Source organism: Serinus canaria, chromosome 13 (genome assembly GCF_022539315.1).
Source record: "Serinus canaria isolate serCan28SL12 chromosome 13, serCan2020, whole genome shotgun sequence".
Lineage (NCBI taxonomy): Eukaryota > Metazoa > Chordata > Aves > Passeriformes > Fringillidae > Serinus > Serinus canaria.
The window spans coordinates 14,177,677-14,203,394 of record NC_066327.1 but is presented as its reverse complement, the minus strand read 5'-3'; the positions used below and the strand labels follow the sequence as shown (position 1 = coordinate 14,203,394).

Here is a 25,718-nt window from a genome sequence, read left to right as displayed (position 1 = left end):
CATTAAGTAACTCACTACACTGCCACGCTGAGTAACTCATGAGGGTGAGGCTTTTATCCTGGATGGTGGCTTTAATATCCCCATCTTCCTACTGAGTCCTTACCTGAGGAAGTGCCTGAGTGCTCTTCCTTGAGTACATCATCAAATAATCAAAGTTACAAAACAAATTACCAGCTCAATCAGCCTTTCCATCAAGTGGCAGTTCAGAGCCAAATGCCACCAACCCTAAAACTGGGCAGTGGCATCCATCCCTGAGTTTGCAGTGCAGCCTCTTCCCTCTGGCTTCATAGCTACAGGAAAGAATCATTCCTTCCATCCCTGAGGTTGGCTGGTGGAGCTGTGCTGCTCCTTGAACCTGTTTTCCATGAGTAATGAAATTATTGTAGTACCTGCTTTACTTAAAATGTTATCTAATATTACCAGTGCCATATTCTCACCTCATGCAAGGAAAAATTGGTAGCATCTTGGGTGAAGTTGCTTCTTCCCATCAACCTGTGTGACCACACTAAGACTCCACAGCATTGTGGAGGAGCAGGAGTGGAGTTACTCAGGGCTTCCTGCCTATTTTTACAGTAATATTATTTCTGTTGCTTCAGCACTGTGAAATTCCAAGGTGCCCCTGTGCTGCAGAGGAGGAGAATCAATATGTGAATGTTTATACTGCCCCAGCCCACCAATATTTGAGCTGCTTCTGCCTACAAATTCTTAAAGCAGAAGCTCTTAGTCCAAGATTTGAGCAGCACTTGAGTTTTCAACATCCTCTCAGTGGCTCTGAGTAGATGCAATGCCAAGAAAGTGGCTGTGAGGCTCCATGGATATGGCAAAATGTGTTGCACACACATCTTGTTTATCCTGTAGATGCAATACAACTGGAATGACTGGATGGCAGCTGTGGCTTTGGTTGTGGGGTGTTGTTTTTTTTGTAGTAGCCAAAGCATTAATCAGGGCAGGATGGTTTCATACTGAACAACCTGGATCTGATTGCAGAACACTTAGAGAAATGCTGAGGGTTACACCCTTTTTTATTTTGCCAATATTTTCCATAATATTTATGGGAGTTTCCTTGGTGAGTTTGGGTTCTGATGGATAATAAAGCAAGCTTACTGGAGATTGTTTTATTAACTTAGGTCTTGTGCATTTCACATACAATAAAAAAAGGGATGTGTCTTGATTTCCAATTGGTCTCTGCCCATCATGCTGTGATCTTTTTGTTAATGTAGAATTTAAACAAAAATATGTTTTTCAATGCAGATAATAAAAACAAACAGAAATTAATTAAGGAAAAAAATGTTTCCAAAGATAGAGTTTGAAGTCATGCATATGTACTATAAAGAAAATGATTGCTGAAATCTTTGTGTTAGTAAGGGGGGGAAATGAAAGCTCCTTTTATTTTATTTTTCACACGTCTTCTATCATTAAAATCCAGTTCTAACAGCAGAATACTTCTCTTTTTCATGTGTGTTGAAAAGCAGCTACACCATGTATCAAAGCCATCAGTCCAAGTGAAGGATGGACTACAGGAGGTGCCACTGTCATCATCATAGGAGACAATTTCTTTGATGGGTTACAGGTCATATTCGGCACCATGCTGGTTTGGAGTGAGGTAGGTGTTGTCTCATAGCTAATGTCTCACAGCTTTGTCTCCTTGTAGCCAGCCTGTCCTTTCTCTGGGCCACATGCTAAATCAGCAACAAATGTCGACACACAGATCCTTGCCTCGCTCAGTTTTATGAAAATGATTAGTCAAATTTACCTGTGGCAGGAACCCATTATAGCCAGGGGGATTTGCATCTTCTCGTGCTGGCCCAGAATTTAGCTCAGTGGGTTTTATTCCAAGGAAAGGTGCCTGTGTGAATAATTCTGTGTTTAGCACTACAATAGCTAAGGCCCCACAGAAACAAATGTTTAGGTGATCCCACTTTCCAGGGAAACTGGCTGCTGGTAGCTGCTGCTCAATGAGGTGGAGATTGCAGAATTCAGCACCTCTGAACAGCATATCTCTAAAGCCTGGATATACTTTCTGTAAATATAATTTTCATAGCAGCAAACAAATGCAGCACGTTGTATCCACAGTGGACTCCTCATACCTGTAGTTTCACAGGAGCCCTTTCCTTGTTTCTTATCCATTCTTTTTCTGTTGTTATTCCTCCCAGCTCCTTAAATCCTGTCTTTTCCCAGCACATAATTAATTGTGGAGCCTGACATTCCCCAAAACTCTGTTAAGTTAAAATTTTAACCCTGAAAGTTAAAATCCAGGCAGCATCACCCCAATGGCCATGGCCAGGGCTGTAGAAACCATGGCAGAGATCCCCCACTGGCACAGGGAGACAGCTCCAAGGAAAGGTTTATATTTTGAACTTAGGGCTTTCCAAAAGCATTTTTGAGGTTTAATAAGAAATTGTAATTTTCATTATTTTAATACTGAAAAAAACCCCAGCCTCCCTGAAATATCTGCGCAACACTTCCCAGCGGTGAGAGGATCTTCTGATGCTTTACCTTACATCCTGTAAATCTTAAATCAACACCACGGCTTAATTTATATCCAGCACGTTCCCCCTACTGATTCCATTGCACATATGGCAGCATTTTTTCCATGTGAAGAGTATTCTCTAATGTCCTTCACTATTCTCTCTCTCCCTCTCATCCTTCCACTTGAGGACAAGTGTGGATGAAAGGGCATTCCAGAAAAGGAGAGATAGTAAATGAGCCCTATTCTGAAGCCCTTATGTGATCATGAAAGTGCCCCCTGGGCCCAGTGTAAGCATTTTGTGTGTTAGCATTGAGGCCATTATGGCTGCAGACGTTTAGCAGGGAAAGGTGAAGGGGCTGGGAGGAAACTGCTCCAATTCCGGGGCTGCAGAATTGGATCTTTCATTATAAATCTTGATTCTATTTATTAGTGGAAGCCATTAATTGTCAATTTCTAATCTCAGGAGACTGAGTGCTGGTCAAAACATTGTTGCTGATGGTTGCAAGGCCTTGTCATGGAATTAATAATGTTAGAGGAGGTCCGGACTGAAGCCGGTCTGTTGTCTGGGAATGCTGCAATGGGCTGCAGCTCTTTCACTGCCTCCCTCTCACAGAACTGCTTCTCATTTCATAACCTATGAGAGCAGTCAGAAATCATATAGCAGAAAAGAACATTCTTTCTAAAAGAAGCAGACAAACATGGTAAACAAGTGCAGAAATGCATGAGCTGAGTGATCCCTAAATAATAGTGATCTATAAATAATTCAAGTTACACATACAAGCCACCTATGAAGTACAAAATAAGTTCTTTCATTTGCCTTCCCATTTCTAAAAATGTCTAAGGAATTTTCAGTACCCAAGAAGAACATTTTTGTTTTACTTTAATAGAGTATAAAATTGAACTGTCAAACCTCTGAATCTGAATCCTTTACAAAACTGGAGCAGGCTCATCCTGAGTTGCCAGTAAGGCCCAGTTATGAGGAAACTCAGCCAGATTATTTTGTCATTTAATTCTGGACAACTTTTAAAGTTCATCCAGTTGTTTCATGGATCCAAACAAAACATCATTTTAACTGGGCTTCAGAAAATCCCAAACAAAACCAGATAGGCAGAGACTAAAAAAAAGAATGAGTCTTGCAGAGCATTTTCATGTGGATTTTTCCAGCTTCAGTTTCAGCTATAATTGCAGGTGGTTTGGGGGATGAAGTCTAATATTGAAATTAAGCATCATTTTGCTACAGACTTTGCATGGGACCTTGGGCAAATCGTATAATCTACTTAAAGTTCAATTCCCTTTCTCTAAAACAGTAATAAGATTAGTCACCTTCTTTGGAGAGGTGCTGTGAAGGTAATTATCATAAAGGTCCTATATTACTCAGACTTTATTATAGCAAAATCCATGTAAATACCTGAGCTGCATGGATATTTAAAATATAAATGCTACCCTAATTCAGAAGTAAAGTTAAGAGTCAAAAAACCCCAAACAACTTCCTTTTAAGAGTGAATTTGTTGCTGTCAAGCAGCATGTTATAAATAATTTGAAATGTAAATAATATATTTTTAATTTATTTTACATGTATTCAAGTTTTGTAATTGAAATATTTATATGCTTGAAATGGAGTTGACTGTGTTAAAAAAGGAGGTTTAAAATGGTTTCTGAAACATATATTTATTATTTAAACATATATTTTAGCTGTAAACACTCTAACATAATTGCAACCTTTCTCAGCCAGGGAGAACTAAATAAAAACTTAATTTGTCACATTAATTTTGAGCAGAAATGCAGATACCCTAAGCCAGTAGGTTCAATTAATCCTTACCTCCCATATTACTTGAGAAAAATGCCTTTAAAAGCCCTTGGTATTTTTAGAACCCAGCAGAATGGGCTGTCTAATGCCTTTTTATTTTTTTCCGAGGGACTTTCGTAACCGCCAAACAAACAGCGCTGCTCCATGGTGTGCACATGCTGGGTGTGCTCAGAGCCTCCCAGCAAACACTCTGTGTGCCAGACAGGCTCTGCTGCCTCTCTGTGCCGTGCACACTCACTCAGAGCTGCAATCTGGGGGGTTTATCCAGGCTCTGGGTCCCTGCATGTCGCAGATATTCCAAATTGGCCCTGCTGATAAGAGCCCTCCTCGTTTCTCTCTCCCGTTGGGGTGCTCAGACTCTTGAGAGTCGACTTGCAGGGCAAATACATGATTGTGAAGACAAAATTAGTTTCTTATAAATATTCCACAATATTTGCTTAAAATGAACTATTTCTTCAAACATTTTCCTGCCAAGAACATTCCTGCAGCTGTACAGAGTCAGCTGGAAACAACTTCTTTTTCTTTTATATTAAGAAAAGATGAAGCACTGACACATCTTTTTTTTTTTTTTTTTTACCTTTGTACAGCACAAAAACAGAGGATGATTTTTTGGTTTGGTGGCTTTTTTGTGGTTTTTTTTAATTTTTTTATTTTTTAACTGCTGCTGAATCAAATTCTGTAACACAGTTTGTTATTTCGCTTTTTATGTTTGTTATTGATTTTGGAAGTCTCTGGCTTTGAGTGCTTATTTTGGAGCTCTGACTCATTTTTAAAAAATGAGTAGGCACCCTCTTTTTGCAAACCAAGGCTTATTAAGCAGCATCTGGATGCCCAGAATTGAGGCATGCAAAGTCATTGGTTGTTTTTTAAAATATAGGTACCCTAAGGGTTCTGTTCTCACTGAAAGCTGTCATTACCTTCAGTTGGTGGGGTTTTTCTTCATTCCTCTTCTAATGGTCCTCTTCACACAGAGTCAAAGTCAAATTTATGACTGATTGTCACCATTTCCCTAACCACAAACCAGAGCTCAAGCATGCAAAAATAAACTAGTGACTCAGATTAATGACATCTCCTTATAAAATGTCACTTTTAAAAAAAGAAAGTAACCTGGCACTCTGAAGAGTGTGAAATGATGCTGTATCACACAAGAATGCCTAGAATATATTAGCAAACCACAGAAAGAGTCTTGTTGTACACACTCAGCCCAAATGTGTTTTGGATTTTGAAGGCCAGGCACCGCCCACCATTCAAAAGATCCCTAACTCAGGTTTTAGTGCAGCCCACTGTAGGTCAAGCTGACACCTAAGAATTTATACCAAACAGCAAATGCAGTTGCTAAGTATCAGGCCAAATCACTTGCAAATCCCTTGGGAGAAAGGTCCAGTTACTAATTTTATGTCCAGCTCCATTTCTCAATTTGCTAAATGGTGGAAAGGAGGAGGAGGATGGATCTGGGAATTTTGTCTGCCTGGTTCATGTCCAAATCACAGGTTAATTCCTTGCTCAAGATTTACATTTAAAAATATATATTCAGAAAGGGGCATAACTCATATTTAGGGATTCTTGGTTCCTGGCATGTTGTTCTTTTGGAGTCTGTTCATCCACCAAGAGTTCCCAGCTGAGGTGAGGATGCACAACTGGCCCTGCTGGGTCACACAGGGAGCTCAACTACCTCAGGGTCTTGTGGTTGTCACTGGACAAGGACAGATGCTTAAAAACAACAGGGTGAACACGTTGTGATGCTTCCCCAAAAATCTGTATCAGTCTCCATCTCTTTGGGGCTCAGAGGCATCCAGAAATGGTGTCTTACTTTTAATATCCCTGGGTGGTGATAGCTCACCTCCTCCAGATGCTTTCCATGTAAATCTGAGGCAAATTGTGCCCTGAAGAAGGAACAGGCTATTTTAATGAAAAAGGAGAAAAGGTGGACTAGGTTCCCCACATCAGGCCCCAGGCTGACAGGAAAGCATCCCATAATTCTGGAGTTATGGAAGGCAGGGGCAGATCTGCTTTTGCTGTGGATGGGCTTGGACTGCCCAGAGGTGTACAGCACCAGTTGGGTCACTTGGATTGCAAACCAGAGTCAGGAGAATTTGGAGAGCTGCTCCCAGTTCCTAGCTGTGGAACCAGAATCTGAGACCCAAGGTGGGAGGTTTCAATGTGCAAAGGAACATTTTTTTGTCCCTTAAAGCCAATCTCCTGCTATGACAGCAATCTAGGGAACTCCTGGTGTGTAACCAAGCTGGCCAGTTCCCTCTGTGTGCAGGAGACCTGAAGGCTGACCCAGAACAAAGGCCCAGCACCAAATCCCTGCCAGTGGTCAATGACAGATGTGACAGAGAAAAAGCAAAAGGAAAAGGCATGTGTGTTCTCCTGGTATACCTCCCAAGCTTTAGTTGTAGGGAAAAGAGGAATAAAATACATCCTGAGTGTCCTAAACCATAGGACTTCAGACATAATGTTCACCCTTTGGGAATGTGTGGGCGACATTATTGTATATTTGTGGTTTTAAACACAGTTAAACTTATTTACTTCAGAGCACAAAGGAAAACCAAACTGTTTGTGGAGAACAAACCAGGAAACTTGCTTAACTCTCCCCAGCTCTCTGTAACAATGGACCATAAATAGGTCAGACGTTTCTTGGGAACCAGGGAAGATGAGTATTGGAAAATGCCACAAATTATGTTTAAAGAACATTAAAGTGGTGACAGACCAGTAAATGCTGGGAAATTCAAAGATACAACCAGAAGCTGCCTGTATAGCTCACGCCAGAATGGGGGTGAGGGATGCAAGGCTCATGCTGATGTAGTAAGATGAGCGTGTTAACCTTTACTACTAAAATCCTTGGCTGTTTTTACAAATATTTTTTCCCAAAAATGCAATGAATTTTTTCACATCTTGCCAGTTCACCCAGTTAACCAGAACCACTTGAGGATGGGATTTATCTCAGTTATGTTTGGCTGCTTACAGTTGAGCCAATGGTCTAAACTTGTCATGTTAGTTCAGTGGGGAAGGGTTGAAGCTTCCAGGGATGGCTCATCCCAACGTGAGAGGTGTCTGAAGCACAAGAAATCAATTGCTGCTTGGCATTGCCTTTTGCCTCTGCTGGCTTTTTAGGGCATGGAGAGAATTGGCCTGGACTTTTAGGCTTTGGTCAGCTCAACTGAAAGACAACTCAGTTTAAGTAAAAGCATTTCATAGAAGTTTGGGGTTTAGTTTTGGGTTTTGTTTTAATTTTTAGGCTTTTTCCCAAATTGATAGAGAGAGCAATTTAGGAAAAAAGGCAGGTTTCTTTAAAAAGTAAGTGAGTTTCTAAACCACATGATTCCAAAGCAGAGCCTGAAAACATGCTTTTGGAGCTCCCAAACAAGAAGACATCAACCCCTACATGATAATTTCTAAAATGACATGTGGCTTCTGACTTCTGTGGATACGGATAACTCTTGGAGCATTTGATGCTGGTAGTTTTGGTTTTGACGTTCAACTTGATTTAATATTAATTTTCTTATTTTAAATATGGAGAGCTCCCTACTGTGTGTGCCATTTCCCTCTGTAGCACAGATGGCTCTCAGACAGATATTACTCTCCTTCTGTGCTCTTTTTTAGTCCCGTGCCCTAAACAAAGAACTGGATCAAAGTCTGGGGTTTTTTGGTAGGGCCTTACTACAATGCTGAAACATTTGGTTCCCAGTAAAAATAAGAACAAAATAAGCTTTTTATTTAAAAAAAAAAACTCTTGAAATTTATTTCTTAATCCAGGATATGATTTGACCAAGAGCATCGAGCAGTTGGCTGCATGGGGTGCTCACATTTTGCTCATAACCTGTCAAGCCAGGTTATGGTCTTGGTTTTATTTGCCTCTCTAGAGGGTCATTAATGGGCCACAGGCAGAGAAGTATTAGCCATGTGCCAGAGCTGTATCTTGGTTGTTGGACACAATCCTGTCATCTTTTCTCTGGACCTCTTTTTACTGTTTTTTCTAAGGGAGCACATTGAGTGAGGAGAGGACATTTTGGTGATGGGGAAGACAGTGCTGTAGCTTCTGAGAGCAGCAGAGATTTGAGTTAACCTTCCTATGAATTAGTGAACTCCTAGATGTCTCTGCTACACATTTCAGGGACCACATTTTAAATCCAGCCCAGAATCCTGAAAAAGCAAAAATGGTCTAGAGCCTGGAAAGTGCAGCACTGACCCACCCCAACCTTTGTGCCAAGAGGATCAGAATCCCCTGCCCCAATAAAAAGAAATTCAAGTTTATCTACTTATTTCTGTGTAAATCCACAGCTGAAGAAGCCCTCTCAGATTGTGTCAGTCTTTGCACTGAAGGCAGACTGGAAGTGATGGCTAGATGGTTTTCTTTGGTACATCGTTTTTGAGTGCTCTCATAATTTTGAAGGAAAGATCCAGCATCCTTTAGAAGCCAAGACTGCATCTCTACAGGAATCAGTTGCACCTCCACAAAATGAATAGAGAATTAAAACAGTAGCACAGGGTGCTCTGCCAGTGCACAGATGTCAGCTGGAGACTGGAGTTTTTAAAACCTTGGACTTGTGCTGTGCCATGTTCACACATGTAATCATGTGTCATTTATGGATCTGATTTGTTGGACACTGTCATGACCCCAGAATTCATCTGAGCAAACGTGGGTGTCCTGCTGCTGTAGGCTGCAGTTATTGCATTACACCAGGGCTGATGCTTGTACTAGGAAACAAGTGCCTGCCATGTATGAAAACAGGAATAATGCTGTTACGAGAATGCCTGTAAACATTGTGGTCACTGCCTTTTGTGTGGGTTACATCAAGATTGTACTCAAACACTGACAGGTTAATTACATGTTTCAAAGCTTATTTACTGTGATCTGAGAGGAAAGTGTTATCAAAGAAGTGTTCAGCATCTAACAGTGCTTGTTTTCTCTTTCTTCCCCCTCCCCAATGTTTTCTCTAGCTGATTACTCCACATGCCATCCGTGTACAGACGCCTCCCCGACACATCCCAGGGGTTGTAGAAGTCACATTGTCCTACAAGTCTAAGCAGTTTTGCAAGGGAACGCCTGGAAGATTCATTTACACAGGTATGGATGCTTTAAATGTAGGAGGGAAAATAGGGCAGGCAATATATCACCCTTGCTAGGGCTTCTGCCTTTGTCATTAAAAGCTCTGCTTGATCTTATTGTTTTGGCTGAGGACGACACTGAAGGCACCAGTTTGAGGCTGGAGTCAGAGCTGGGGGGCTGTAGGTATGAATCTGAAAGCACACCAGAGTGGGATTTTTGTTTGCTTGTTTGTTCTCACAATGGGACATCTCTTTACTCAGGAGGGAGAGGAAGGAGGGAAACAGATACTCCAGCACTGAACCAAACAGAGCAAGAGTGCAAGCACAAGGAGCCAGACACACAAACCTGCCTTGAGAAGGATCCTGCTAAACATCTCCATCTCATGCTGTCCAGCAGGTGTTGCAAGGGTTCCAAGCCTGTTTGCCAGCCCATCTCCCCATAACTCTCTGGCTTCCAGGGAGCCCAAGTAGCTCTCAGCCCAGTCAGTGCTGCAGACACAGCAACTTGCAGTGTGCTTTGGGGTGCTCTCCTAAACTGGAGACCACTGAGTTGAGTGTTTTGGGCCCCAAAAATCGAACAAAAAAATCCCCCACTCTGGAACTTTGCAGGTGCTGTCAGTGTCAAACCACTCTCAGTAGCTATAAGAATGGCCTGGGAAATAAATCAAGTAGCAGCCTAACTTTTTAAAAAGGATGTGTGTCATTGATTCCTGTGTGCTCCAGGAATTAACAGCTTTGCCCTGGTTTTGATGTGCTTTTAATGCACTTGTTGATGTTCACATCTACAGACAGGACTATGCTGGAGCTGTTTGCCTGAACTGTGGTTCAGCACAACTCGGTACAATTCATTTCCTCACCCTCAATTGCCCCTGGAACTTTAGGATCTATCATAAATAGTTGTGACTAAAGCATTCTGAGTTCCACTGGGCTCACACATCTCAGTGTACACTCAGAGACTTGAGGCAGAGGAGAGAATTCTGTGCTCCAGCTGGGCAGGAAACTCTCATTTGAATTTTGGTAACACTAAGCAAGTTGAACAAAGGTTATATTCTTTTTTGTCTTTTTCAAATACCCTCTCCCCCAGATGAGATTATGCACTGGGTTTCTTTAAACTGACTCTTAAAATTCTCACATATTGCCCTGCTGGCTGAGCAGCAGGCACTTATGGAAGCTGTGTGTGTTTATTTGGGAGCATTATGATTTCAGCAATGTGTGTGAAATCCATATATTGGACAGTAACACACCATATCAAAAAATTAGAGTTTTGAATGTGTTGGAACAAAAGGAAAAGCAAAGGTCAGTTGATGGCTGGTGCAAATTGATGGTGTGAGCCATGACAGGAGGGTGTTGCCCAGAGCTTTGGGCTGTTTGAGGTGAATCCTTTTCCTCCTCTCTTTCTTGCAGGAAGTTGTGCTGTCCTGCCTGTTGTCACATCACTGAGGTGGTTGCCCCTGGGGCTAGTGAAATGGCAGGGGAAAAAAAGAGCAAACCTGCTTCCCTTAACTTTGCAAAGAAATTTTTGATGACTTTAAATGTAAAAATGGCCTGGACCCATTTTGGGGTTGCTTTTCAGATCCTCATTAATTAGCTTTTCTAGTGAAAAGGAGGGCAGCAGTTTAGCTTGTCTGCCCAGAAGCAGATGGCTGAATGGAAATAAAGTGTCCCAGTAGGGAGAGTGTTTCCATGTATGCATTTTCTGGTTGGTCTTTAAAACACAGTATTTTTCATCCAGTAAATGGAAGTTATGAAATACTGAGCAATAATGATAAAATCAAAGGTGATCCAGTCCATGGACAAATCTCTCCTGCAGTTACTGACAGAGGTACAATAGATACAGAAAAGGTGTTGAGACTGAAATCCTACCTCACACAATTTGCATTTTCCTTTTAGACACAGCCTGAACTTAAATGTAGCTTTTTAAAAAGGACTAAATGAAACTAAAATAAAAACAATTAATGCATCCTGACCTTCAGAAGTGCCTTCCAGCCCTTTAAACAAAATGCAGGTTCAGTACATGCCTGCCGATTAGTTTTAGTTAATTGAAAATTATAGGATTGACCCAAGAGGAAAATTTTGTTTGCACTCCAATCACTTTTACAAATTAAGGAAAATTACCACAATTTTGTTTAGCTAAGGTTTCACACTGAGTTCACGAAATTAGCTCAGCCATCCCAACAAAGTCAGCACTTTGTTAGTGAGCACTAGAAAAAAACTAATAGTCTATGGTGTGTACAAACGAAGCATAGAAAAAGCTATGATGCTTTAGAGAACTAGGCCAAGTGGTTTTAATTAGGATTATTGGTTCATTGTAAGTTTTGAAGAACAATCAAACTAGCAGATTAGCTGTTTCTTTTAAAGCTAGAATTTCTTGCCATTCATTTTTCCCATGAGAACTTGTTTTAACTCCCACATAGCACTATTTTTTCTTTTTTTTTTTTTTTTTTTTTTTTTTTTTTTTTTCTTTTTTTTTTTTTTTTTTAACAAGGCCTGCAGGAAATGGACCAATTGGAAGCTGGGATACAGTAACATTCCCCAGCATCACTCCAGCCGATGGGAGTTTTTCACAATGTTCTTCAGTGAACTCAGTGTTCTGGAACATATTACAAAACCACAGAGGCCAAATGTTTTCTCAGAGGAGTTTGGCCTCTGTTTTTGGCCGAAAACATTTCAGCATCACTTGCTGCTTATTTACCCAGCTATTAGGAACAAGAAAAGGGGAGAGCAGAAAAAGCAGGGGGAGAAGCAAAGGAGAGGGTGTGTGAGAGAGAGAGAACAAGACCTGGGGTTTGTGGGCGGTGCAGGAGTTGATCAAGCGTAGTTTCCTTTCTGGTGAGAATGTCCCTGCTCGTTAATGGTCCCATTTTGTGGTCAGGTCTCATTTAGAAGAAATTATTTTTAATCAGCGTTCAACAAAATATCCCCTCAAGCCACCTGGCTGTAAACTGTTTTTTTCTTACTGTTAAGTAGTTAAGTTCTCAGAAGAAAATACCCAGTGACCCATTAATTTTAGCCTTTTTTTCCTCTTTCACTGCAAATAACTTAGTAACATGATCTCTAAGTAGCTCATGTGCCATCTAGGAATCAAGGTCATATATATACAGAAAGATCCTGGCTTTTGTGAGTATTTCTGAAAGAAATAAACCAGTGTCACCCTGTGCTTACAAGAAAACATAAGTTTTTTATTTTCCATCTGCAGAGCGAGCCATTAGCATGCACTTAGAGAGCAATTATTTCTTAGATTTTAAGCTTTGACATTCCTGAGAGAACGTTATCAGAAATACAGAAGTCTGAACACACCTTGAATGTGTGTTCATTTTGGAATAATGAAAAAAGTCCATATTACACATAGAAATACCCAGACCTGCTGTGGCACTGCTCATCTCTAATCTCTTCTGGCACTGGAGAGCACTGAATGAATTCAGCTTTGTGTCACAACTTGGGAGTCAAGTGTGTGTCACTACCATTATTTTAGGACTGGAGAGACTGAAATAAAGGAAGAGATGAAAGCTACAAATCCATAGGTAGTTTGGGAAGGTGACTCAGGTCGACTCAAATAGGAAATGAGAGTTGGCACAAATTTGTGATACCAGACAGGCCTTTGAGATTCTGTTTGGGTTTGGTTTAGTTTAAAAAAATGGATTCACCATGGTCAACATGAATTTCATAAAAGACTTTTGCAGTGGATATAAGCTGCAAGATTTGAGTGGGGCTGCACGACTGTAAGTGAGATGAGAATTTATCTCACTGCATATTGGAAAGGACATATGGAGGGCCCATAAAAATGCATTATGCTGTGTCTTCTACCACCTGCTCAGTTTAAGATTTTGTGGTTTTTTTCCCAAAACAGAGCAAAGGACTTCCTAGGGGCCAGAAGTACAGAGCTGTGTCACTAAGGTTATGTGCAACATGGGTTAATTCAGATTCTTGGCTGAGCAGCCCCCCAAACACTGCTGCTCCTTTTGGCAATAGGTTACATGCTTGGATACAGGTTGGAATTTAGGGACCATTTTAATTTGCATTAGGTTTGCAGGGAGGCTGTGGGCTGAACCCTTGTGTGCTGACAGGGCTCCAAGGGGAGAGGCCAGTCCCCCATGGGCCTTTTGGGGTTGTTGTGAGCTCTGGGGTTTGTTGAGAGCTCTGTTGTGAGCTCTCTGGTGCTGCTGATGGGAATGGCTGGATGGAGGATGAGTGTAGGCACACAGGGCTGGGAATAACCCCCGTGCTGAGCTCTGATCCTGCAGGGTAACTGTGGCAAAGGCTGAGCAGGACAGGGTGGACGCTGCCAGGAGTGACCAGTGTTTGTGTTACACTCTTGGCCACTCTGTGTGGGGAGATGTGGAAATCCTGGTGCTGTGGATGTCAGCATATTCACAGAATTTCTGGGAAACTGCATCTGTCTCTGAAATGTCACAGGGCTTCTCAGGGAACTTTTCACTCCCCTGTTTGCTACAAAGAAGAAATGGTATGGAAAATTCTGAAAACATTTGAGTCTGTGTACAAAGAGGAAGGGCCTTGTAGATCACAGGTGATTTGGGTAGCATTTCCAAAAGTCTCTGTTTTAGGTGCTTTAATTTTCAGATTTTTAATTTTAGATGGTTTTACTTACAGAAGTACAGGAGTAGTTGTCTTCTGAGAATCATTGTCTTATTTTTTTGAAGTCAAATACCTTCAAGAGTAAGAGAATAAAAACTACCTGTTACCATCTAAAACTTCAGTCCATGGTCCTGGAAGCAGAGGTTGGAGTCACATACAGAGATCTGGTCACAATTGGAACCATTTAAAAGCTGATCTTGAGTCCCTTAAATTTCCAACCTGGTGAATTTCAGTGATTTCCTTTGCTAGAATTTTCTGTTTTCAAGAAAGCACCAATAGCTAAGTTCAGAAGGTACATAATCAATGAAAAGTCAGTTTTCAGAATGGAGAGTTCTGGAGTTTGTACACTAAAGAAAAGAACATCAGCAAAAAGGAAAAAAAAAGAAGTGGTGATAAGAGACAGACTGGCTGTCAAGAAGTTCCTTTAGCCCCAGTGGAGCTTTTCTTGATCCTTGCAGACTGGAGTTTGACCCTTACACCAGCTAACCTTGGCCATAGCTGTGTGGCTGTTAGATCCTGGGAAATGTTAAAACCCAGTGGCAGTTATTCTCAAAATCAGAAATCCACAACCTCATTAGTTTTACAATGCCTCATTCATGTGTGTTTATTATTAAATCATGAGCACTTAAATAACTGATTAGTATGAATCAGGAGAGAGGGCCACCATCAACAGAACAATAAAAATAAAAGAAAAAATCCAGCATGTCTGATGCTGGCTCAGGTTTTATCCTGATGTGTTTATAAAATTCTTCAATCTCAAAGATATGAGGATCATTAATCTGAAATTAAATATAGAGCCCATCCCTTCTCCAGAAGAGTGACCAGCTATGAGATCTGGTAGCTAGCAAATGAATGCCATTTGTTTTTAACAGCAGTTTTTATCTGCCTTTCACTAGTAAATATTAATAGTGGTGGCAGAATAAAAAGTATCAGATGTCTTGAAGTTAAATAGTCAGAAAGTGCTGCAGAAGAACAGAAGAAAAAATCTTTCAATGCAAAGAAATATAAAAATTTTAAAGTAAGAGCTGTCTGTTCTGAAAAGCAGGGAGCCCTTTGCTTCAGGTAACCCTGTGCTTTGGATGCTCCCTAGACAGTCTGTTCCTCATCTCAGAGAGGCTCTGTGGAGGAGAGATGGTAAATCCTTTCTCTAGAGCACAATCAAGTAAGGATGAACAAAAAACAAACCTTTGTAAATGTAAACTTTTACCAGGGAAATTTAATTAATTCCTCTGGAAACAAGCAAAAAAAAAAAAAATCCTTCTAACAACTATTTAAAAAATATCCTAATGCAGATTTTACTGGGTTCCCACTTTATCTCACTGTGCCAAGTGTTCCTTCCCAAGTGCAGCTTGCCATGGGGACTCCAGAGGTGTTTGTCACAGTCCCTGAAGGACTGGTGGCACCACTGCTGGGTCCAGGAGCCTGCAGGGAAAACAAGGGGGGGCTGGTGCAGTGTCTCCCTCCAAGCCCCCCATCAGTGATGTGATCTGGTGTTACCTGCCCTTGAGGAGAAGAGCTGCTCTCAGGAAATCTCTGAGGTTCAGCTTGAACCTGGCCCTCTGTATGTTCCAGTCCATTAACTGAGTCAATCACCTGCCCTGCCTGGAAACTTTGAGGGGGAAAAAAATTGGCTGCAATCGTTTTGGAACAAGATTTTCTAGATGAAATAATTTCAGTGTCTACTATTTGGGTGGTGGTTTGGGGTGTTAATGTTGTTACCAAAATATTTGTTTTGAAGATTGTAAGGGCATGCCCAGTGGAGTGAAGTGTGGAGAGTTATCAGGGTGGAATATTAGCAATATTAGGGTGGTTGCTTTGGTTTGCAGGAAGTCAGGAAAGGAAGGTGAGAGAAATCCTAATTGATTGCAGGAAGGGGATGGTGGAGGTAAACTGGAAAATCCCTATTCTATGCTAATAGGAACAGAACCCTCATATCCTTGGTATTTCTTAAACCCTGGTAGCACCATAAGACACTGGAAAAAACACCCACTGCAAGTGTGCAGGGTACCTGTAGGACAGCTTCAAAATGAAAGCAATTACAGCAACCATCAGAATAAAGCTGGCTGTGAAGGAAACATATTATTTTGCATATTTTATGTATACACTTTCTAAGAAATATGACCTTTATTTTCTAGTTAGAGGGAAGTGCAATCAGACTCCACGCAGCAAAGGGTAGCTGGATCATTAAAAAGAATATTTTCTCTGATATTAGAAGTCTAAATGGGCACCAGTCCTTATTCACAACCTTGGCTGTTTCTGTCTGCCCTGAGTTAATAAGTGATAAGGCCAAAAGAGAAATAAATCACTGAAGTCCCTGTCCAAAGAAAACATATTGACTACAGCCAAGCAAATAACAGCCCATAACCAATGGTCCCATTCATCATTCATGTAATAGGGATATAAAGTATTTTCTACCTATGAAACCATGGAGTAGGAAAAAGCCTGATAAGCCCCCAATCTAAACTATGTGATTTGATTATTAGAGGACATGAACTGTTTGTCACATACCTTTAATCTTTAAGATGTGTTGCCATTTCTAAACTATAAATTTGTGGTAAAGGATTAGAAAGCTATTAACAATAAAGGTATAAAATAGACTTTATAAAGATTCCTGCAATTGTCATGCAACCCTGTAGACCCTTGGAACCTTAGCCCATTGAATATGATATAACATTGTTATCTGACCTTCAGAGCCAATAAAACATTTTTTGCTTTCTAAATTCCAGACTTCATGATAAATTAACCCTCTGGATTCACAAAATAAGCCTTGTAAATTCTTTTCTTTATCCCCACCCCAATACCTTTAAATTTTCATACCCTTGCTTCAAAACTCTTATTCCAGACTGAAATTGTTAATCTTTTTTTATTATCCTTTTATCCTCATGTCACTTGATGAGATAGTATTCCCTCTTTTTTTTTTTTAAAAAAAAAAATAAAGGCCAATATAACAGGGAGCTGAGATGAATTTCTAAAAAGTCTGCACTGTGCTTTGTTTCTGCAGGGGGCTTCACTGCCTTTAATGTGTGGGTATCCAGGTTAGACAAACACCACAAAAATGGGCAGTTTAGAGTGGCAGCACAGTCTGAACTGGTCACCTTAATATATTTTGATGCTGTTCCCTGAGCAGAGGGACAAGGCACTGTCTCTTTGCTGCTCCAGAATGCAGAATCCTCAACTACTTGTTGCCACTGACATGATTAACAGACTGGGAATCCTGGGCTCCTCATGGGAATGCATGTACTTAACTGACCCTTGCTGCTCTCCTCCTGGGCTGCAGCATGGTTTGGTTTCTGCTGGAAGGGTGGGCAGGGTTTGCTGTGGTTGAAGAGTGGCCAAGCTGTGGCCAGGCTCTCAGAGGTGCCCACGCTGGCTCTGAGAGGGCATCAGGACCTGAATTTAGTGCACAGCTGCCTGAGGAATGTTCTCACACAGCACTGCCTGCCTTAAATGTGCCTAATCCTTTGAGGTGCTCGTTAGTGAGGGCTCGTTTTGCTGAGGCATTTTGTTTCACAAGTGCCCAGCTCTGGGATGTGCAGCATCCTGAGGCAGGACTTGGGCAGCCTCCTTCCTTCTGCTTGTACCAGCATTCCTACACAGCCAGCAGTGCTTATCTAGCCTGGTTAGAGCTTCTGACAGCAGTGACTACAGAGAAGATGTGCCTCAATATAGCCCATGTCTACAGATTCAGGCTTTTTTTTGTTAATATATAGATAAAAGGAAAATCTTGTACTTGTAGCCTTTCATCTCAGTGGATGCAAGAGCAATTTATTGCATGGAGTGTGAAGTTCTTTGTACTTTTCTGCTATCTTGCAAGAACTCACACAGACTCTTCTGCTTAGTTATGAAGATATCAAGTGCATAAGTGATGTGGTCTGCCCTGGTGACTGGATAGAGATGTTGGAAACAGTTTAATCACACTGTGACAAAACTCAATCCTGGCAGCTTCTCAGGCTTCCCAAAATTCTGCAGAGTTGCCTCCTGGCACAGGTTACAGTGTCCATCCTTCCTTTATTAGAAGTTATTTTGAGCACTTTTGTATGAAACTTTGCAGTGCAGCCAGGCCCTGTGGGTGACACCACAGGAGCCAACTCAGACAGGAGTTGTACCCACGGTGTTTTAAATTATGTGAGACATGTGGCAGTGGGCCACATTTATTTCATGCTAATGGCTGGCTAATGTCTTTGAGAAAGCAGAATTTCCTTGAAGATTCAATCTGCTCAAAAGTTTCAGCAATCTCATTGAGCTTCCCCGGGACCTCCTGGCAGGTCACTGTCATTGCCCAGCTGCTGCTGTTGCTAAGGGACAACACTATGGTGCTAAAGCTGCTACATTTTGTTGTTTAATTAAAAAAAAATCTGAAGCTCGATTGTTTAAGGTCTGCATCTAACTGTATAACCTTCACTGAAAGGAGTTTTCCATTGGATCGTGTCCCTGGTCTATTGTGAGCAGTTAAGAAGTATAAAACCATCATGCCTTAATCCTGCCAAGCCAAGCACATGCAGATGTTTTATTCCACAAGGTAGGACAGAAGTTATTTGATATATTAGAACACCAACATATTAGCATGATGTAAATTGGGCTGTGCTTTTGCACAGCTATTTTGAAGGAACTTCTTCCATTCCACACCAATCTTGGACTGCCAAGAACCAGGGAGCTCATGGCTGTTGATGCCTTGGGGAGATAAGTGTGAGCCAGCCAGGCAGAATCACAATAGAGTCTGGAGGAAGAGCTGCAGTCTTGCAGAGTTTGCCCTAAGGTATTTGCATGCCATACCTACTGTTGTTTCATCTCTCAATGTCTTTAACTTCTGTCATCTCCTTTCCCTCCCAAATATGATTTTTTCTTCTTTTTCCTGTTGCCATAAATTGTGGTTAACCTCTATGCTTGAAGAGTTGTGGACTTCAACTGCTGTTGGATAGCACCAGGTGCCAGCATTGGTGGTTAAAAAAAGGAAAACCCACACCCAGCAGACAGAGAGTTAATAAAAAAACATCCAAATCACACACAAGCAACAAACCTAAAACAACCCAACCAAAAAAAACACAGAGAGAAACCCCACACAAGCAGCTAAATGTGGCATTTTTTAGGACCCCATGGGACAGAAAACACATATGGCATTCAAGATATTGTAACAGCCATCTAGTAAAAATACACGTTTGTTAAAACAGAAATTGGTGCCAAACTTTCCATTTTAAACCTGTGAAAATTACAGAGCAAAATTGGGATACCTATGAAAAATTGTGAAATTCGATGTCCCTTTTTAGCACTTCAGCATCTTCAGGGTGGGTTTTATCCTTTTTCAACATCACGAGACCCTCATACCTTATAAAAATGCAGTGAGCTCCTTGGAGCTCTGGCTCTGATACCCTCTGGACTGTCAGATGCCATTTAAGATGTGGGGGAATAATCAGGAAATTTTGTCCTCTGCCTGCACATGGGCTCTGAGCAACTTCTCAAATAAGAACTTGTTTGGCTGAAGCTGGGTGAGAAGCATTTCACCCTCAGTGCCCCTCGTCCCAGGTGCTGTGTAGGAAAGTAACAATTACCCCAAATATTGCAATTACTGAAATACCTCTACTTATTTTCCCCTTTTTCTTTTGTTCTGCTTTTTTCCTCCCATCTTATACCCAATTCCCAGCTCTCAGGATAGTTTCTGTAGAAGGCTACAACTCATCGAACAAAAATACATAGTTTGTGTGCTCAGGCAGTTCCAGCAGCAAGCTTACATTTGTAAAAATGAAAGGCAAGATTTTGCTGCCAGAAGTGACCATGAATTCACATTGAAAAGTCACTTCTGCTGGGGAAATATTTTTTCCAAATGTAGATCTCTGACTATTTTCACCACTCCAAAAAGAATTCTCCCTAAAGTTCACAGGCATGTTGTGCACAGCTACTAGAAATAGTCATGACACTGCTGTTCCAAAAAACAGGTCTTCAAGTGGCCATCATTCTGAAAACAATGATATTTTTTTTTACAGGTTTTAATTTTGAGGTACTTTTTTGTTCCCTAAATCCTGCGATAAACTGTGCATGTCAGTCATTTAAAAGGATGAGACTGAGCCATGCCTCACCTATTTGCCTGAGACTGGATTTTCCCTGGGTGTTTCTGTCAGCTCAGGGGCTGTTATAGCTCCCAGCACAGGTCTGGCTGGCCAGGAACAGGAACAAGAACCTGCCCCAGGTATCTTTTGTTCCAGGATGAAGAATTTAGTTCAGATTTCCCAAAGATAAGGCCAAGCCTGCACCTCCTTTCTTCACCAAAACTGTTCATCCTCGCATCGCTTGCAAGTTCTGTTAAAAAGACAAATGAACCCTCTTTAAATTGGGGCCTAAGGGAAAGGATGGAAATGACCTCCCTCCCCTCTCCAATTTCCCCCATTAGACTTTTTTTCACAGATGTTCATGCTGATTAGAGCTGGGAAATAAGGGTATTTCTGTGGACCATGAATATTCATTTGTGTTTTGGCAATGAATTTCCTTCAGTTTCCCTGTAGTGTTTTGCTCCCTGTGAGTGTTTGAACAAGTGAGTGTGCTGAAACAATCCCTTCTGAGAAAAACTCAGAGTGTGCTATGGAAAGGGAATTTTCTATGGTGTTTGCCTGGACAATAGGATGTAAAACTCACTGTTGGTTATTAAGAAATTTTACTGAAAAGCAGCAAAGACCCAGGTGAGGTGATGCCTTTGCTGAACATATAAATGTAGAATTTAAGTTAAAAATTGTAACAATCTACTCTGTAATTATCTATCAATAAGGATAAGGTTAGTCAGAAAAAACTGTTCGAGAAATACTTTAATTGAACAGAATATTGGAGAAAAATATCTCTCAGATCAAATGGATCTGAACAGAAATCTATACAATTTATAGCAGAAAATCCCAGGGATTTTTTTTAATTTTTCCTTTTAAAATTTTTAAAGTGTTATAAAACATTGAATGGAGCTTACTGTACCTCCTACTGCTCGATCTTGTAATCCTGCAGTAAATGTGAGGATAGCAATTGCAGCTGAAGTGTAGGGAAGAGCCAGGATCCTGCACTGCAGTCCATGAGCAGCCAGGCCAGGCAGACTGCGTGCAGGAATTTGGCAGAATTCCTCCAGCTCTGGTGGGAATCTGCATTTTCCTTTCAAATTGTACCATTCTGGTCCTTGGGATCACCCAAAATTGTCCTTATTTTTTGTGTAGCAACTTAATACTTACCCAGCGTGATCTGTGGAATAATGTACACAATTTTACAATAACTATGTAATTAACTCACTTTGCTACTCCCCTCTCCAGGGAAACTCATGCTTCTATTAATGCTATTAGGAAGGTCCTATGCACAGAACAAAGAAAGTGGTGCAGCAGATGAGTTAACATGATTTGATTTGCAGATGCTTTAAACACTTAGCAGGAGACAGCTACGGAAGCTAATTAAATCACTCTAAGGTGCACAGGATTATCTGCTTTGGAAGAAACAATTTCAGTGAATTATGGTCTCCCTTTAGCTGAGGGGAAGTAAAAAGCATATTTGTTTGGAATTAAATTTCCCACGCAAAGTGCCCATCAGGCCTCTCCTTCCCTGGATCTCTAAAGCAGCCTTCTTTTGGAGCCAGTGTTTTCTAGGAACCTGGATTTTCATTTTGTAAGACTGGTGCTGCTTCCAAGTTTCTTACGTAAAAATTTTCCTACTTAGCTATTGATTAGGATCTGCCTTTAAGCAGTGTCTGGAGTAAAAATCGTGTTGGTACATTCACTACCTCTCAGATACTGCATCTTATTTAGTGTACCGGAATTCCCAGTTTAAAGTAATCACAAAATTTATGGAGAAACGGATAAAAAAGGTTGTAAACTATCGATTTGGGGAAAATAATAACACAACTCATCTATAATAAGAAGAAAAATGAAGCAATAATTCAGGTGTATTGAACGGGTTGCTGCTGGAAGTATTGATCCGGTGCTTTAGTGTGCAACATCGCACCTAACACTGCAATGAAAGAACAGCACTGCATTCCCCTGCTCATTATTTCCCAGACGCTATTGCCTTGTTACACAGGTCCCACAGAGCCTGGAGTGCCAGCAGGGAAAGAGAGGAACCCCCCAAATAACCACAAACCTGTAATATCTTAATGGTACAGCAGCCCCCTGTAGCAATGTGCAGGCATTGTGCTTCCGTGCTCCTCTTGAGGCAACCCTGGAGTTTGGCTTTGCTTGCTTTGCTCTTTGCTGTATCTCTTACTGCCCATGGTCTGGATAAATGGTGCCTTTCTGCTGCCTCTTGATAGCACATAATCAGCAAAGGTGTCATTGAGGAAACACACTTCCCTTAAATATTGACTTTCAGGATCCTGGTGTAAAAATTCCCGATCTCGTTGCAGCGTTTCCTTACTGTGGAAATAAGCAAAAGTTGAACATAGGACAGCAAAGGTCAGTGGAGTTTTAAAATAATCACCCCGACATTTCCACAGCATTAAACTCCATCATGCAACATTGCATTTCTGTTTATCTGCTGACATCTGCAGAGGTACCACACTTGATTGTTTGGCATAAATAATTTAGCAGCAAGAATTTATAATGAGCTCAGATAAGATTTACCTATAAAATTCAAAAAAAGGAAATAATTAAGGAGAAATTGTGTGAGATAAAAAAAGCCCCAGTGAAGTCCTGTAAGAGGGTAACATTTTAGCACTTGTGGAGGCAAAGGTGCATCCTGCTCTGTGAGGAAGCTGCTCTGTGTGTGCTGCACACTTACTACATCCCATGATCATGATCTAGAAATAGGAGCCAGACCAGATGATCAGGTTCTGAACAGATCAGGCCTCCTGCAAATTTCAGCCAACACTGATCTGCAGGATTTGCTCTGGATCCTCAGCATTTGTCCTTTTTTCCCCTTTAATCCATACAGCGAGGGGGGCAGAGTGAAGCAGACACTTCTGCTCAAGGAAGGGGGGGAAGGGAGGAAAAATGAGAGGAAGAAAATAATCTATGGCTGATGCAGAGGCCAAAGGAAATTGCTTTCTGTGAACTGCAGGGCTCTGCAGCAGGAGTTGTGCCACTGATGGCCGGGGTTTCTCTCCCAGAGCTCTCCCTCCATCCCTGTTCTCCCTGGCCAGAGGATGAGCTGTGCCCTCAGCCCTGGCAGGTTTCAGACTCTTTCATTTGCATGAGGCCAGCACAAAACGTGCACTTGTTTTTGTAACCTAAATAACATCTCTAGTTTAGAAGCCCTGGGGGAAAAATCCTTGTCAGGCTGGCAGGCTGAGCTGGCATGATGACAAATGGGTGAGGTGTGTGTTCTGGCTCTGTGGGGACACATGGGGTGAAGAAAACCCTCTTCTCTGGCACCCTTGGCATCTCCAGTCAGGAAGGGACAATTGCCATGGGGACATGCTGCTGCTGCATATGGAAGGAGGTAGGACCAGGCACTTCCATTCACTGGAAGAATTCTTTTCTTGTGAGTTGAGGTGTTGGTAGCATCTTTTTAAGGCACTGGCAATGCCCGTGGGGATTTTCTGCCTTTGGTAATTCCAGTCATAGGACATGTAGTAGTTACATATCCTCTGAACAGAGAGAGACATGGTTCTCCCTGGAAAATCCTGGGAAGCTGTGTAGAAGCTGTAAGAAACTTAGAAGAAAAGAATTCAAACAATTATTATCTCCCTTTCTGTAACCATTGTTTATAGATATAATTCTCCAGAGTAAACTATTCATAATTCACCAATAATGTGAGAGAAAACTCCTAAAAGCCAATCAAGTCTTAGGAGCACCATTGTTTCTATAAAAACTATAGATTTCTAATAACAAAATGTCTTTTCATGCCTTCTGATGATAGTCTCTGTATCACCTTTAGCTGTCCCTGATACCCCTTTGGTGAGAAGGACAGACAGAAAATGTGTGTTAAATCTGACTCAGGCAGCAGCCATGGCATGGGGTGTCAGCAGAGCAGTCCATCAGTACCTGGGTGTGTTTTTAGAGAACTGTTTGAGGTTTACAGTTACTGGCCAATCACAGGTCTTTTACAGAAAAAAATGAAACTCCTGGGGATTTGTGTAATAAAGTCTAAAGCTGCGTGAAATTCATCACAGATATTTTCTAAAATTTCTGCAGTAATTCCCTAATAACTTTTGTCCCTTTAGATTTTTGCAAATTTGATAATTTGAGTTTTTATGGAAGATGGGTTTTTCCCCCCTGAAGTGCTAGTTACAGTGCCAGATTTTTTTTTCTTAGGGAAATTGATTTTTTTCACATACACTTTGATAATGAAAATTTCTTTTTGCACTGAAATTCATTACAAATGTGTCTCTTTTGTTTATTTCCTACTTTTGTTTTTTCTATAAGTTTTGAGTATTTTTAAACACTTCAAAGAAAACTGATAAAGGCTTTATACTTACATACATTACTACACAATTTTCACTGTATTTTATGTTTAAAAAGATGTACATCAATTGATATGCTTTAGGATCCAAGAGCATCCTTACATAGAAGCAGCCGAACAACCTGGAAGTCAAGGAAGCTCTTTAGGTTACTGAAGTGCTTGATTAAATTAGGAATATAATTGTGAACCACTGCACATTTTCATGGGATTATTCCAAGACTCACAATACCTACAGTCTCTACAGTTTTGACTGCCTGACTACAGGCATTTAGGGGATTTTCCATCTTGTATTTCAATCTCCACCCCCCATTTCAGAGCTGTGCTGACCAATGGGTTTGGTTTGCCTTGGGTCACCTCCCTGTCCATCCTGAGTGAATCCCCCTCATTTCTCTGCTGGCAGCACTGGCAGGATCCTCTCTCAACATTTGCTTGATGCTGCTCTTACCTCCTCCAGGGCATCTTCTACCTCCAAACCCTCTCTTGGACCATTGCTGCTGAAGGGATCTGGGTCACCTTTAGTATGATTGAAGATCCTAATCAGTGTTCTGTAGTTGTAGGTGCAGGTACTGTGGGTAAAGCCACACACACTGATTTGAGCCCCATGTGCTTCTTGGGCAAAATCAATATTATCTCTGTCTCCTCGTGGCTTTCCTTTCTGCTCTTGTGTTGGTAGTTCCATAGAAGCATTTATCCAGTATTTAACCTTTTAAATGTGGCCTGAGCAGAGCTGCTTTGCAGAGCACTTGAGCAGTTCTGGTACTGCTGGTGAAGGATTTTAGGTACACAGAGTTTGCTTGTTAGAGGCTTTCCTGTAACACGTGGCTGCAGCCTGAGTTCTTCTAAGCTCTAGTCTGGTAAAACAGAGGGGAGAAAGCCTACAGCAGGTATTATCATCTTAAACTGCTCAGACAGGTAAATAATTACTCCTTGCTTTTCTGAGTACATTGTGCAGCTGCCTTTTTAAAATTTTTTTTTAATAATCTTTTTGCATTTTGAACTTTGGTATTCTGATGATGCTGAAAGACAAAGACACAAACTCCTCTCCCTAATTCACTTCAAAGAACGTACCATCTCTTTCTATGTTCTTGTTAAAACCCAATTGTGTGCAATTTGTAGGAAATTGAAACCACATTTTTCACTTAACTTTCCAAAATTAAAATTTATGAGGAAAAAGAAGCAATAAAGCAGTTACAATCTGGTCATCTATTATTATCTCTGTGGTTGGAGTAGTTCCACATTTGAAGAAAGTGACACCAGAAGTTTATCAAGCTTGTATGTATCAGTAATTTCACTTCTCTTATTATTTCAAACCACAAGAACTGCTGAAGTTAGTGTTATGCACTTGAAAATTATCTTGGTGTAAAAGGACTTGGGTGATGTATAAAAACAAAGCTTTTCTTCTAACTGAGAAACACAGAGCAATGTTGATTTTCCTTACTCATTCAT

The 25,718-nt window shown here is 41.1% G+C and overlaps 1 protein-coding gene across 7 annotated transcripts in view; it reads left to right on the top strand.

Annotated features, from left to right (window-relative positions):
- The window catches only part of EBF1 (EBF transcription factor 1), a 268,614-nt gene that overhangs the window by 197,859 nt on the left and 45,037 nt on the right, over positions 1 to 25,718 (top strand). For 4 of the 7 annotated variants that reach the window (XM_009091498.4, XM_009091497.4, XM_050979651.1 and 1 more), the window contains exons 9-10: positions 1,473 to 1,603; positions 9,222 to 9,348. In XM_009091498.4, coding sequence (XP_009089746.2) covers positions 1,473 to 1,603; positions 9,222 to 9,348 — 258 coding nt within the window. Of the gene's footprint in view, positions 1 to 1,469; positions 1,604 to 9,221; positions 9,349 to 25,718 lie in introns of all 7 variants that reach the window. The other 3 variants (XM_018915531.3, XM_009091496.4, XM_050979649.1) reach the window with 1 other exon arrangement.